This window comes from Erpetoichthys calabaricus, chromosome 13 (assembly GCF_900747795.2).
Source record: "Erpetoichthys calabaricus chromosome 13, fErpCal1.3, whole genome shotgun sequence".
NCBI classification, from domain to species: domain Eukaryota; kingdom Metazoa; phylum Chordata; class Cladistia; order Polypteriformes; family Polypteridae; genus Erpetoichthys; species Erpetoichthys calabaricus.
The window spans coordinates 93,480,214-93,494,932 of NC_041406.2; the positions used below are offsets into that span (position 1 = coordinate 93,480,214).

The 14,719-nt window shown below is 40.5% G+C and overlaps 1 protein-coding gene across 7 annotated transcripts in view; it reads right to left on the bottom strand.

The window, feature by feature from the left end:
• The window catches only part of kif13a (kinesin family member 13A), a 305,123-nt gene that overhangs the window by 34,367 nt on the left and 256,037 nt on the right, over window positions 1–14,719 (bottom strand). For all 7 annotated transcript variants that reach the window (XR_007936595.1, XM_051935728.1, XM_028817275.2 and 4 more), the window contains 3 exons: window positions 12,739–12,891; window positions 6,788–6,865; window positions 5,374–5,424 (listed from right to left, as the gene is read on the bottom strand). Coding sequence is in view for 6 of the 7 variants with exons in the window: in XM_051935728.1 (XP_051791688.1) it covers window positions 5,374–5,424; window positions 6,788–6,865; window positions 12,739–12,891 (282 nt within the window). In the remaining variant the exon portion in view is untranslated. The remainder of the gene's footprint in view (window positions 1–5,373; window positions 5,425–6,787; window positions 6,866–12,738; window positions 12,892–14,719) is intronic.

The window sequence follows — 14,719 nt, forward strand, 5'->3', positions numbered from 1 at the left end:
GTGGGAGAAGCATGGATTTTAAACACGCGTTGAGTTCATCTGCTGGTCTCCCTCGTGGAATAACTGGTAATGTTTGACTAAAATGTACAGCGAGTAAAACGACATTACCTCCTTTTTTTTTTTACGATCTCTGAGATCTTGCTTTTTTCGGTTCAAGGCTTCATAAGCTGTTTTATGTTGTATGGTGTACTTATCCCAAACCATCATCTTTGAATGTTGCAAGACTTTTGCCTTGTATGTAGATCGGGGTAATTACATTCATTGCATTCCTAGTCTGAATCACAATCTGATTGTATGGGTGGTTACCTGGCACTGTAGGGTTGCCACCCGTCCTTTAAAATACGGAATCGTGCCGCGTTTGAGAATGAAATTGCGCATCCCGTTTTGAATCAATACTGGACGGGATTTATCCCGTATTTTTTTTATCATTTTTTTTTTAAAGCAGCGTCTCGTGCAAATCATCCCACACGCATTTTATGAAGATGCCTCCTTTCGTACTTTTGATTGGGTAATACTTGATGTCATCGTTAGTTTGATTGGTGTTTTTAACTGTCCAGTGAGGAGGGCGTGTCTTAAGTACAGTCTGCAAAGTGTTGGCACTGAGATGTGGCGTCAGCGCCATAGTTGAAGCCCCTAACGTTGCGGTCAGCAAGTCGGCTAACATCCGCCATTTGCCGTCTTTCAGTTGCGAGAAGCAGATCATAGAATGGTTGAAACTGTTGCCCCTAACGTTGCGCCACGGCGTGTGGTTCGTTTATACCTCGTGTCTTGTCATTAAACTTTTATCTCGCGAATATGTTATTGCAATCCGCAGCGGGAGCGTTTCTATAAACTTATTTTAAAGTTACGTTTTACACCGTGCTTTGTTTCCCTTATGAACATGCTTGTATGCTTAACTCGCTCCGTTCTCAATTGTTTAATTAATTTTTTGCTGTTCGCTGTTTGCGGCTGTTCCTCCATTTCCCCCTACTTCGTTCTTTTATCTCGCGAATATGTTATTGCAATCCTTAACGGGAGCGTTTCAATAAACTGATTGAAAATAGTTTTGCATTTACCTTTTTAGTAAAAGGCGAGCTTTTAAGCCTGAGAAATCACCCCGTAAATGCACACGTTTCATTGGACATGTGTTAATATGTATGGTTACACAGTATTAAAAGACAGTGAACAACGTCAGTTACCTTTCTTCCCGCGTTTGATAAAAGGTGAGCTTTTAAGCCTGAGAAATCAGCCCGTAAATGCACACGTTTAATTGCACATGTGTTAATATGTATGCTTACACAGTATTAAAAGACAGTCAAAAATTAACGTCATTTACCTTCGTTCCCGCGTGTGACTCGTGCTGTAAATCTCTTCCTTGTTTTTAGTTCACGTGATTACGTAGGAGGCGTGATGACGCGATACGTGACTCCGCCTCCTCCATTACAGTGTATGGACAAAAAATATGTTCCAGTTATGACCATTACGCTTTGAATTTCGAAATGAAACCTGCCTAACTTTTGTAAGTAAGCTGTAAGGAATGAGCCTGCCAAATTTCAGCCTTCCACCTACACGGGAAGTTGGAGAATTAGTGATGAGTCAGTCAGTGAGTGAGTCAGTCAGTCAGTCAGTGAGGGCTTTGCCTTTTATTAGTATAGATATCTTAAAATGTATTTGAGATATCTTGAAATGAGCAGGAAGTGATGTTGAGATATCTGAAAATGGACAGGAAGCTGTTTTGAGATATCTGGAAAGGCATTTCAGATTTCTTAAATTGTATTGTAGATATCTGAAAATGCTATTGAGATATCTTGAAATAATTTAACACCTTTTAAAAGATATCTTAAAATGAATTTTAGATATCATGAAATTCAATTTGAGATATTAATACATTGTACGATATCTGAAATGGAGCAGAGACCCATTTTAAGATATCATGAAATAAATTTTAGCTATCTAAAATGTATTTTAGATATCTCAATCAATAGTGAATTTCAAGTTATTTTAAAAGCTATTTAAGATATGTTAATTATATTTCTAGATATCTTAAAATAACTTCCTGTGCAAATACATTTTGAGATATCTTAAAATAAACAGGAAGTCCTATTAAACGAATAGGAAATTTTACAGGAAGTGATTTTAAGATATCTGGAAATGTATTTCAGATATCTCAAGATGCCTACAGATATATTTTAAGATATGTTGAAATGTATTTGAGACATCTTTAAATGCACACAAACTTATTTCAAGATATCTCAAATTGCATTTCAACATATCTTTAAATGCATTTCAGATATCTGGAAATGTACAGCATATCATTTTGGGATATCTTGAAATCTTTTTGAGATATCATAAAATGCTTTTTAGATATCATAAAATGTATTTAAAAGATATCTCTAAATGTTAATTTGGCTTGCCATATGGAACAATACAAGAAATGCATCAACCTGCAGAGAGATGATGTGGAGAAGTGATCGAATTGTTATGTGCTCACAGTTACCGGTATTAAAGGGTAAGTTGTCTTTAACTTTTGATTCTCCCTTGTAATACCAAAGAGACTTGCCAAAAAAAGGGAACAAATTGTTCAGACTTATCCAAATTCTACATATTTTTTTGCATGCTCTACCTTTCTAATCAATCCTCACACATCTAAGTGTAGTAGTAATAAGGAGCTCAGAAATGTTGCATACGGATGGTTCAGAGTTGCTGTAAATATATGTATGTCCTCCCATCTAGTTTTCTTTTATAATTCCTAATGTTTGTTGTAAAGTTGCGTATGCACATTTCGAGCCTCTTTTTGTGTTTTATAAATCTGCCCCCTGATTACGCCTTTGTAGTAATTTAGCTGATTCTGGATTATCTCTTCCTTTCCAGCTAGTCTGGAATTATTTTCTGACGTAGCCTTATAAGCGTTAATTTTTTTCTCGAACAAACATGTAAAACGTGTTGCGTTTTTTGGTTTGGCTTGAAAAATACTTATTAAATCTTTCTACTGTAAAATGTGCAAAACACTAAAAGTACAAAGTCAAAAGTGTAGACGGTATAATAATGACACAAATAATAATAAGAAAAATAATGGAAATACCATATATACTGTCAAAATGTGTAATTTGTGTGGTATATCTTGAAGGATGGTGAAATACACAATCCAAAGTCACAGTCGGGCCAAAATTAACGTGATTCCTTGCAGATTTAATTTCCAGACTGATCAGCTTTTGAAAAGCACACTACACATGTGCGACTGACACGAGCGTCACGTTCAGATTCATCAGAATCACTTTCGATCTCACTGTCCGTTTCAATTTCACTGCCTGAAGACAGATTCACTTTGTCATCACTGCTCGTATCACTGCCAAGAGAGTGCAACACCTGGGCTGGTGAAAAATGTTTCTTACAAGACACCATTATAAGGATAGGAGAAGACGTGTCTACACTGTTCCCTGGGTAACACTTGGGCCTGATGCTTACATGAGACACGCCTATAACGTTGCTTGACTAACACTCGGCACTAACGCTGTTGACACTTTTAAGGCCCTAGTAATACTCGATTCTAATGCTTACGTGAGACGGATCTATACAGTTGTCCGAGTAACACTCGGCACTAATGCTGTTGGCAATTTAAAGCCTGAGTAATCCTCAAGTCTAACACTTACGTGAGATGTATCCCAGCCAGCACCCCCAGGCCACTAGATGGAGCCATCCCTGCAACATGGAGGTGCCCCGAATTCCCACAGGGCATTATGGACAATGGAGTTTGGCTTCATAGCCCTGCTGGATACCGTGGGGGCCACTAGGGGCCGCTGCAGGGAGGCACAACTGTTTTTATTATAGCCCGCAGATACTACCTCGTCAAGGGGACGGAAGAAATGAAGTACTTCCGGGCTGAAGAAAAGAAGAGTTTTCATCTGACCCGGAAGTGCTGTGGAATCACATGGACTGAAGGACAGAAGCACTTCCGGGTCGACGACTATAAAAAGGACTGTGGGAAACCCAGCAAACTGAGCCGGAGTTGGGTGGGAGTGTGACGGAGCTGCTGGGTGGAGAGGAGGATTTATTGTTGATTTTTGATTTATTTGAGTATTGTGGAGGTGGAGGTGATTTGTGCACATTATTATAATTATTAAAAATGTTACTCATCCGGGAGGGGCTCAGAGTAGAGCCGCTGCTCCTCCGCATCGAGAGGAGTCAGATGAGGTGGCTCGGGCATCTGATCAGGATGCCTCCTGGACGCCTCCCTGGTGAGGTGTTCCGAGCACGTCCAACCAGGAGGAGGCCCCGGGGAAGACCCAGGACACGCTGGAGGGACTATGTCTCTCGGCTGGCCTGGGAACGCCTTGGGATTCTCCCAGAAGAGCTAGAAGAAGTGGCCGGAGAGAGGGAAGTCTGGGTATCTCTGCTCCAGCTGCTGCCCCCGCGACCCGATCTCGGATAAGCGGAAGAGAATGGATGGATGGATGGAATATTACTGGGACTTTTCACCTGGTGTTTTGGCGTGTTGTCTGCGGATTTGGAGGTGCGACAGGGCCCTCTACTGTCACACTATACAGTTGCCCGAGTGATGCTTGAGACTAATACTTTTAGCACCATCTTTACAGTCTGAGACACACTAACGCTTAAGGAGGTTAACATGCTTGTTATTGATATTCTTATCAAGATGTTTGTAGCATTTTCAATGAAAAATTAGGCGCCAAATGCATTTATTTGCTTAGAGGAGTCTACCTGTTTTGTTGCTAGAATACTAGCGGTTTTGGAAAGTGCATGTTTAATGTGTCTGTTCTCATGGGCTAACCTAATCAAGATGTATCAAACAATATTTATTTTTGTTTTTCAAAGAAAGATTCTTGCCACTATGCTGGCTGATCCAGTCCTCTTTAGCCCCTTTACTGTTATCCATGGAAAAAAAAAATTAAAACGACTTCAAAACACCAAGTTCAATTCAGTGTTTTGAAGAAAACAAGCCCCATCTTGGTTCACTTGCAAATGTTCAGCCTAAGAGCTATTTTGGGTGAGAAATGTACTGGCAATACACAGGGCCTAAAAACACAAAGGTTAAAATACGAACTTCATATTCCTGACACTCGACGGATTTCATTTGATACAACGAGGAAGAGTGGAAAAAAAGCAAGAGGGGAACTGGTTACCTACGTGAAGTAGATATGGGGTACAAGGGAGCGTATTACAATTAAACTAAAATGTGTAATCCAGACATTAAAATACTGGCTTTAGGAATCTGTCCACGTTATCTGCCTAAGACAACAAGTTGTAACATCTCATTATTCCTTCCTTTTAAAATCAGAACAGGGGTGGTTGTTGTTTGTTATATTATTTGTATTTTTCTTGAACTTCTGTAAAGTCTTAACTAAGTTATTTATTCATTCCAAGAATTATACACGTTACCTTTAATTCTTCATCTTCACACCCAGAGAGATCTAGTCTGCTGCAAGACACCTGTGCAAAAAGAACATCAAGACTTCTGTCAGACCAGCATTGAACATGGCAGTGCTGAAAATCTTTTTTTGTCTCAACGAGGTATACAGAGACTTACTAATTCCCTGTGACAAGTGTTAATGGAGATGGTGGTGTCTGTCAGATAATCTATCTCTCCATCCATTCAATCATTTTGTAACCCGTTTAACAGATCTTACTTCATATCACAGTCCTGGTAAGAAGCAGCTTCTCCATGAGAGTGGTTAAGACTCCAAAATAATCCTGGTGACAACCATAGACTGAAGTTTTCTGGCCGCCATCATGTCTTTAGCAGCGACACATTTACCTTTCAGGACTGTTTTTCTGTTCACGATTTCAGCCATTTTGTAGGCTTGAAGCATTGACCTTTGGCACACACTCAAGCAATTTGCTGCAGAGTGTGAAGGGGCTGGGAAGAAGACTGGCACCTCCAAGTCTGAGGTCATGGTTGTCTCTCTGGAAAAGAGCAGATTGCTCTCTCCTGGTAAGGGGTGAACAACTGTCCTTAGTGGAGGATTTCCAGTATCTCAGGCTCTTGGTCACAGTTGATGAGAAAAGGAAACGTGAGATTGGTAAGGGGATTGGAACAGTGGCCGATGGTCTGGTCTGTGTTGATGAAGTGGAAGCCAAGTCCAAAGACAAAACTCTTGATTTACTGGTCGAGCTACAGTCCTGTTCTCAATTATGGTCATGAGTTGGGGGTAATGACCAAAAAAAATGATATCCTGAGCCCAAGCGATGGAAATTAGGCTCTATGATAGGGGGTGAAGCACAGCAATTCAAGGAAAGTCTCAGAGTAGAGTTGCTGCTCCTTTGAATTGACAGCAGCCAGTTGAAATGGGCTCAACCTGTAATAAGGCTGCCACCGTGGAGCTTCTTCAGGCACTGTGCGGAAACCCTGCTGCAGACTCAGGTCACACTGCAGGGAATATATCTCTTGACTGACTTGGAAACACCTAAGATTCCCAAGGAAGAGCTGGAATCTGTAGCTGGGGATAGGAACATCTGGGCTGATCTGCATAGTTTGTAAAGCATCACTGTAATGAGAGAAGTCTAAACCGTGGACTAACTTTCATTCAGTTTTACAGTTCCCTGAAGTACTATGCCAATTCTGCATTGTCATTTCTAAAAGAAACATCCTCTTTGCAGCACGTGTCTCCCTTGAATTAGAGTGAGACTGAAAATAGAGCTTCAGATGTCAGCTTAGGAGCTATTATCAAGAAAAGAAGTCATTTAATGAAAATTTCCAGCAGTTAAGGACATAGATGGCATTAAGAACAGTGAATGTTGCTGTGCATTTGGGAAGATCAGTCATTTTACTAATTGATTAGAAAATGGCTCTTACATGATGAACGTTGGGTGTACTGATACTCCTCCGAATGTGTTTGCCTTTTGCAGAAAGTGCTTCTTTAACAGTGACAGCCTATAAAAAAAATAATAAAATGATTAACAACAAAATAACTACAGTACATAGCCTTAAAAATGATACTGAATGCTAAGGTGAAGTGAAACAAAGGTGCTCAAGTTTAGGCCTGGATGGCCACAGGAGCTGCAGGTGTTTGTTCATCCCAATTGTTCAAACACAAGCTAATCCTTGCAGAAGACAGAACGTATTTAATTTTATAGCTTGTTAGTATTTCTATTATGCCACATCAGTTCACTGTTACTGTGAAATTTTTTCCTTTCTGAGAATTCCATTCAAATGATATCTTTGTCAATTACCCCTTGTGAGTGAGTGAGTGAGTGAGTGAGTCAGTCAGTATCTATCTATCTATCTATCTATCTATCTATCTATCTATCTATCTATCTATCTATCTATCTATCTATCTATCTATCTATCTATCTATCTATCTATCTATCTATCTATCTATCTATCTTGGAGTAGATTAGGCATTTTCAGTCCTTCACTTTTTTTCTGCTTCATTTCTTTATATACATTTTATTAACACAGATGAACACACACGGGTGGGACCAAGTCAGGTGATGACCTGTTGGCTCCTTTGTCATATGTGTCTCACTGTTAATAAGCTAGTTAAGAAAACAAGAAGTAATTAAAAACAGAGAATGCAGCTAAGAAGCAATTAAGGGTTAGCATTCTGAAGAAGTGAGAGTTTATTTAAATGAAGCACAGAAATATTTCTCAAGGAAAGCAGTAATAATTGCCTGCTAACTAAGAAACTTGATTGGAACAAAAACCTGGAAAACTGAGCAACTCTGGTGTCGAGAAAGCTACTATATAGAATTTAACATAATCTTCTCAAATACATTTAATTTAAATTCAGGTGTCACGGAGGCTGGGGCCAACACTGGTGAGGACATCAAACCATTGAAGGACCCACTCAAGTACACCCCAACCCTCATACACGGTCAATTTATCACATCTTCTGGATGTTCACATTCAAAGTTTATTCTCATATGTACAAAGAACAAAGAAATTCCAGGATGCATGATCTCAGAAAATGCAACTTTATTGTTATTTTCTTTGTATTTTGCTTTTGAGCTAATTTTAATTTGTTTTATGTCAAATGTAGGAACTACTGCAATGCTATGTTGTTTTCTTACTGATGACGCCACTTTCTGGTCCTACAGGCCCCGAAGCGTTGGATGGTTATCGATTGCATATTCATCAGTGTGACCATATTTAAACTGCCATTGAGCTAGTAAAATTTCATCTAAGATTGCGGAGAAAAGCCAAGCAAAATGACACCTTTTATTGGCTAACTAGAAAGATTACAATATGCAAGCTTTCGAGGCAACTCAGGCCCCTTCTTCAGGCAAGATGTAATCAATTATTATATATATATATATATATATGATTACATCTTGCCTGAAGAAGGGGCCTGAGTTGCCTCGAAAGCTTGCATATTGTAATCTTTCTAGTTAGCCAATAAAAGGTGTCATTTTGCTTGGCTTTTCTCTACATTCATAATGGCTAACACGGTACAACACCCTAGTATCTAAGATTGCAGATATTCAATTCTTCTTCTTCTTTCGGCTGCTCCCGTTAGGGGTTGCCACAGCGGATCATCTTCTTCCATATCTTTCTTGCGGATATTCAATCAAATCTTAAAATCAGTTCTTGTGTTAAGTGATATTTTTTTTTAACTGCCTCTTTTACCCTTTCTTGTACAGCACTTTGGTTCAGTTTCGTTTGTTGTTAATGTGCCTTATAAATAAAGTTTGACTTGACTTTGACTTGTCAAGTCAAGTTGGGGAGCATGCACTGGTACAGTGTGTTGCCGCACCCATTTCACGAAAAAACTCGGGATCCCTGTTGGCAACCCCCCAGACAGACACGCGGTCCAGTCCCACCCTCGATAGATAGATAGATAGATAGATAGATAGATAGATAGATAGATAGATAGATAGATAGATAGATAGATAGATAGATAGATAGATAGATAGATAGATAGATAGATAGATTTTATTAATCCCAAGGGGAATTCACAATGACCCTCTATCTGCCGCAGCCAGGTGTTACGTGGGCGACCCCTTGGCCTGGTCCAGCCACTTGGGTCCCCAACAATGAGGATCTTACGAGACGGATCACCTTCGGGGAAACGTGCCACATGGCCGTAGTGCCGTAACTGACACTCCGTCACAATGCAGGTAATGTGCATCATTCGCAACTCCATGAGCAACACAAAGTCAAACCAACGGTACCCGAGGATTTTCCGGAGAGACACAGTACCAAAGGAGTCCAGTCTTCATCTCAGGTCACTGGATAGCGTCCATGTCTCACAACCATATAGCAAGACAGGAAGCACCAGGACTCTGAAGACTTGGACCTTCATCCTTTTGCATAGATATCAGGAGCACCACACACCCCTTTCCAGCGACCTCATGACCCCCCATGATCTCCCAATCCGTCTACTGACTTCATAGGAAGAGTCACCAGAGACATGACTGTCACTGCCGAGGTAAGTAAACTTCTCGACAAGGTCAACACTCTCTCCGCAGACAGACACACTGCTGATGGCCGTGCCCAAGAGGTCATTAAAGGCCTGGACATTGATTTTTATCAGGACACTCGCAAGCCCTGACACTCAGACTCCTCTCTCAGTCTCTTGAGCGCCCTGATCAGAGCCTCCATTGACTCTGTGAAGATCACAGCATCATCAGAAAAGTCAAGATCCATGAATCTTTCTTCACCAACAGATGCCCCATAGCCACTGAACTCCACGACCTTGCCCAACACCCAGTCCATACAAGCATTGAACAGAGTACAGTGATCCCTCGCTATATCGCGCTTCGCCTTTCGCGGCTTCACTCCATCGTGGATTTTATATGTAAGCATATTTAAATATATATCGCGGATTTTTTGCTGGTTCGCGGATTTCTGCGGACAATAGGTCTTTTAATTCCTGGTACATGCTTCCTCAGTTGGTTTGCCCAGTTGATTTCATACAAGGGACGCTATTGGCAGATGGCTGAGAAGCTACCCAACTTACTTTCTCTCTCTCTCTTGCGCTGACTTTCTCTGATCCTGACGTAGGGGGTGTGAGCAGGGGGGCTGTTCGCACACCTAGACGATACGGACGCTCGTCTAAAAATGCTGAAAGATTATCTTCACGTTGCTACCTTCTGTGTGCAGCTGCTTCGTGAAGCGACATGCTGCACGGTGCTTCGCATACTTAAAAGCTCAAAGGGCACGTATTGATTTTTGACTTTGTTTTTCTCTGTCTCTCTCTCTCTCTCTTTCTCTGCTCCTGACGGAGGGGGTGTGAGCTGCCGCCTTCAACAGCTTTGTGCCGCGGTGCTTCGCATACTTAAAAGCCGAACAGCCCTATTGATTTGTTTGCTTTCCTCTCTGTTTCCTTTGAAGAGGAAGATATGTTTGCATTCTTTTAATTGTGAGACAGAACTGTCATCTCTGTCTTGTCACTGGAGTACAGTTTAAACTTTTGAAAAAGAGACAAATGTTTGTTTGCAGTGTTTGAATAACGTTCCTGTCTCTCTACAACCTCCTGTGTTTCTGCGCAAATCTGTGACCCAAGCATGACAATATAAAAATAACCATATAAACATATGGTTTCTACTTCGCGGATGGCTCTGGAACGCAACCCCCGCGATGGAGGAGGGATTACTGTAGTTCTTGCTCCTACTTTGATTTGGCAATGGAAAAAAAAAACAAAAAACTCAGAGGAATTAAATTAAATCTCAGTCTTCATCAATGCACACGACCTTCAATAAAGAAAGTCAGTTTGGAAAGGATTTGGCTCATATATCATAAAACTATTATGTGTCAGACACCTCGGTGTCCACATCACAGAAGATCTAACCTGATCCAAACACACCAAAACCTTGGTAAAGAAGGCACAACAATGTCTTTACCACCTCAGATGCCCCAGAGATTTTAGGTTGCCTTCCCAATTACTAAAGAAGTTCTACACATCCACGTTTGAAAGTATTCTGATGGATTAGGGTTAAGGTTAAGTATTACTGCCTGGTTTGGGAAAAGCAAGATGGCAAGGTTCTGCAGAGAGTGCTGTAGTTGGCTGGGTGTGCCTTCCCTAACTTCCAGGATATCTACAGTATACCAAGCGATGTCCAACCAGGGCAAAGCAAATCATCAATGACACCAGCCATCCCATCAATGGTTTCTTCTCTGTGCTATGGGCAGGTAAGCACTACCACTACCTAAAGTCCAACTGAGAGAGACCAAGGAGGACTTCTGTCCACAGCTCATAGACATGTTGAATAAGGAAGTGACCAGAACTACATGGTCTTGTTACTCTATTAGATTAATTAACTTATTTATTATTTATTATATACTTAAAATTCTATTAATTATTTTTTATATTTATAAGGTCATGCATTATTGCTACTGTCCTTTCATATTCTTCTTAAAGGTATGGTCATTGGATTTGAACAACTAACCATTTCACTATTTATTGTATTGTATGTATAATTTTATCCGTATTATTCGTACCTATGGACTGGGTTATCATTTTTATGCAGATGATACTCAACTCTACTTCAATGTTAAAAGTGGAACTTCATCAGAGCTTTCTCAGCTCACAACCTGCCTTAGTGAAATTAAAACCTGGATGGAGCAGACCTCTTTAAAATTAAATTGCAACAAAACTGAACTCCTGCAAATTGGGACTAAAATGCAACTTAATAAAATGAGCTCTTTCCCAGTCCATCTTGGCGGTGATCTCATCAGACATGCCACTACTGTAAACAATCTTGGTGTCATTTTTGATTCCTCCCTCTCTTATTCCGTCCACATAAATCACATTAAGAAACTTTCTTACTTTCACCTCCGTAACATATCACATGTTCACTCCTTCCTCTCCTTCTCTAACGCTGAGAAACTTGTCCATGCTTTTATCACATCCCGCATCGATTATTGTAATTCCCTACTGGCAGGTGTCCCTTCTAAGCTTATATCACAGCTCCAGCTTATTCAAAACTCAGCTACAAGAGTCCTTACTCGAACCAGCAGCAGCGAGCACATCACACCCATCCTGCTTCACCTTCACTGGCTCCCTGTGTCTTACAGGATTGAATATAAAATTCTACTAATAACCTACAAAGCCTTAAATAACCTGGTGCCAAACTACATCGGTGACCTTCTCCATCACTATGTGCCTGTCTGCCCACTAAGGTCCTCTGATTTTGGTAATCTTGTTGTGCCCCACACTAATCTACACTCCATGGGTGACAGGGCCTTCAGCTGTATAGCGCCCAGACTCTGGAATGACCTACTGAAATTAATCAGGTCAGCTGACTCCAACTCAAAACTCATCTGTTCAGGAAGGCTTTTAGCTCTACTTGACTTTATTCCCCTTCTCTCAGTTTACTTCTCTGTCAAGATGCTCATGTAACCTGTGTGTGTGTGTGTGCGAGACCATCAATTATGTTGTCTGTTAGGCTTTTTTTCTGAATTCACTGTCATAATCTTCTTTATTTATTTATCTGGTTTGTACAATGCTATATACTGTATACCCTGCCGTTCTTTCTTATATTCTGTAAGTGCCTTGAGCATGGGAAAGGCGTAATATAAATAAAATGTATTATTATTATTATCAATTTGTATGAAACAAAAAAAAAATTAGATTTGAACAAAGTTAGCTTTGTTCATTTGTGTTTTTATTTTCATATTTAATATTCCTGATATCTTTCCTGCTTCAGCTGTATGCCAGCAACAGATTTGTAGTCCATTCAAAGAAGTAAAGATGTAGGCTTGATCTCCTTCATTAACAAGTTGTGTCAAAAAAGCACCAGAACATCACTTTTCAATAAAAACGTTAGTGGGGCTCAGCTGCCTTTAAAACACTTGTGCTTTACCTGTCTCAGTCGCTCCAGACTCAGTATGTTCTCCACCTCCAACACTCCACGTGTATACTTCTCAATGTATGTCTCTCCATCTGCCGAACCCTCGTTTTCATATCTCGCTGCCATGAGTGCCAGCGTTTCCCTGTCTTCTGTCTCCTCGGATGCCTGTTTTTATTTTTAAACAAAAGAAATCAAGTTAAGAAATGAGAACACAAGGGTATCCTTACTTTTATTTCGGCTTGCATTGTCAGGTAAAAATCACAGAGAGAGCCAGAGAGCCTGTTAGCCAGGGTGTGTTCCCCAGTTAATTTAATTAAAATTATTATTTTTTTATTAATTTAAAATACTATTTTTTCAGGTGCTTATGACATTTATATATTTTTGTAACCATCATTCTATTTAGTTATTATTTACTATTTATTTACTACTTGTTTTGTGGGTGGCACCCCCAGAGAGGCGGGGCCACTCTGATGTCATGACTGAAGGACCGCCCTCAGGCTATACAGGTGCTGGTCATAAAAATAGAATATAATGACAAAGTTGATTTATTTCAGTAATTCCATTCAAAAAGTGAGACTTGTATATTAGATTCATTCATTACACACAGACTGATGTATTTCAAATATTTATTTCTTTTAATGTTGATGATTATAACTGACAACTAATGAAAATCCCAAATTCAGTATCTCGAAAAATTAGAATATTGTGAAAAGGTTCAATGTTGAAGACACCTGGTGCCACACTCTAATCAGCTAATTAACTCAAAACACCTGCAAAAGCCTTTAAATGGTCTCTCAGTCGAGTTCTGTAGGCTACACAATCATGGGGAAGACTGCTGACTTGACAGTTGTCCAAAAGACGACCATTGACACCTTGCACAAGGAGGGCAAGACACAAAAGGTCATTGCTAAAGAGGCTGGCTGTTCACAGAGCTCCATGTCCAAGCACATTAATAGAGAGGCAAAGGGAAGGACAAGATGTGGTAGAAAAAAGTGTACAAGCAATAGGGATAACCGCACCCTGGAGAGGATTGTGAAACAAAACCCATTCAAAAATGTGGGGGAGATTCACAAAGAGTGGACTGCAGCTGGAGTCAGGGCTTCAAGAACCACCACGCACAGACGTATGCAAGACATGGGTTTCAGCTGTCGCATTCCTTGTGTCAAGCCACTCTTGAACAAGAGACAGCGTCAGAAGCGTCTCGCCTGGGCTAAAGACAAAAAGGACTGGACTGCTGCTGAGTGGTCCAAAGTTATGTTCTCTGATGAAAGTAAATTTTGCATTTCCTTTGGAAATCAAGGTCCCAGAGTCTGGAGGAAGAGAGGAGAGGCACAGAATCCACATTGCGTGAGGTCCAGTGTAAAGTTTCCACAGTCAGTGATGATTTGGGGTGCCATGTCATCTGCTGGTGTTGGTCCATTGTGTTTTCTGAGGTCCAAGGTCAATGCAGCCGTCTACCAGAAAGTTTTAGAGCACTTCATGCTTCCTGCTGTTGACGAACTTTATGGAGATGCAGATTTCATTTTCCAACAGGACCTGGCACCTGCACACAGTGCCAAAGCTACCAGTACCTGGTTTAAGGACCATGGTATCCCTGTTCTTGATTGGCCAGCAAACTCGACTGTCCTTAACCCCGTATTGTGAAGAGGAAGATGCAATACGCCAGACCCAACAATTCAGAAGAGCTGAAGGCCACTATCAGAGCAACATGGGCTCTCATAACACCTGAGCAGTGCCACAGACTGATCGACTCCATGCCACGCCGCATTGCTGCAGTAATCCAGGCCAAAGGAGCCCCAACTAAATATTGAGTGCTGTACATGCTCATGCTTTTCATGTTCATACCTTTCAGTTGGCCAACATTTCTAAAAATCCTTTTTTTGCATTGGTCTTAATTGATATTCTAATTTTCTGAGATACTGAATTTGGGACTTTCATTAGATGTCAGTTATAATCATCAACATTAAAAGAAATAAACATTTGAAATACATCA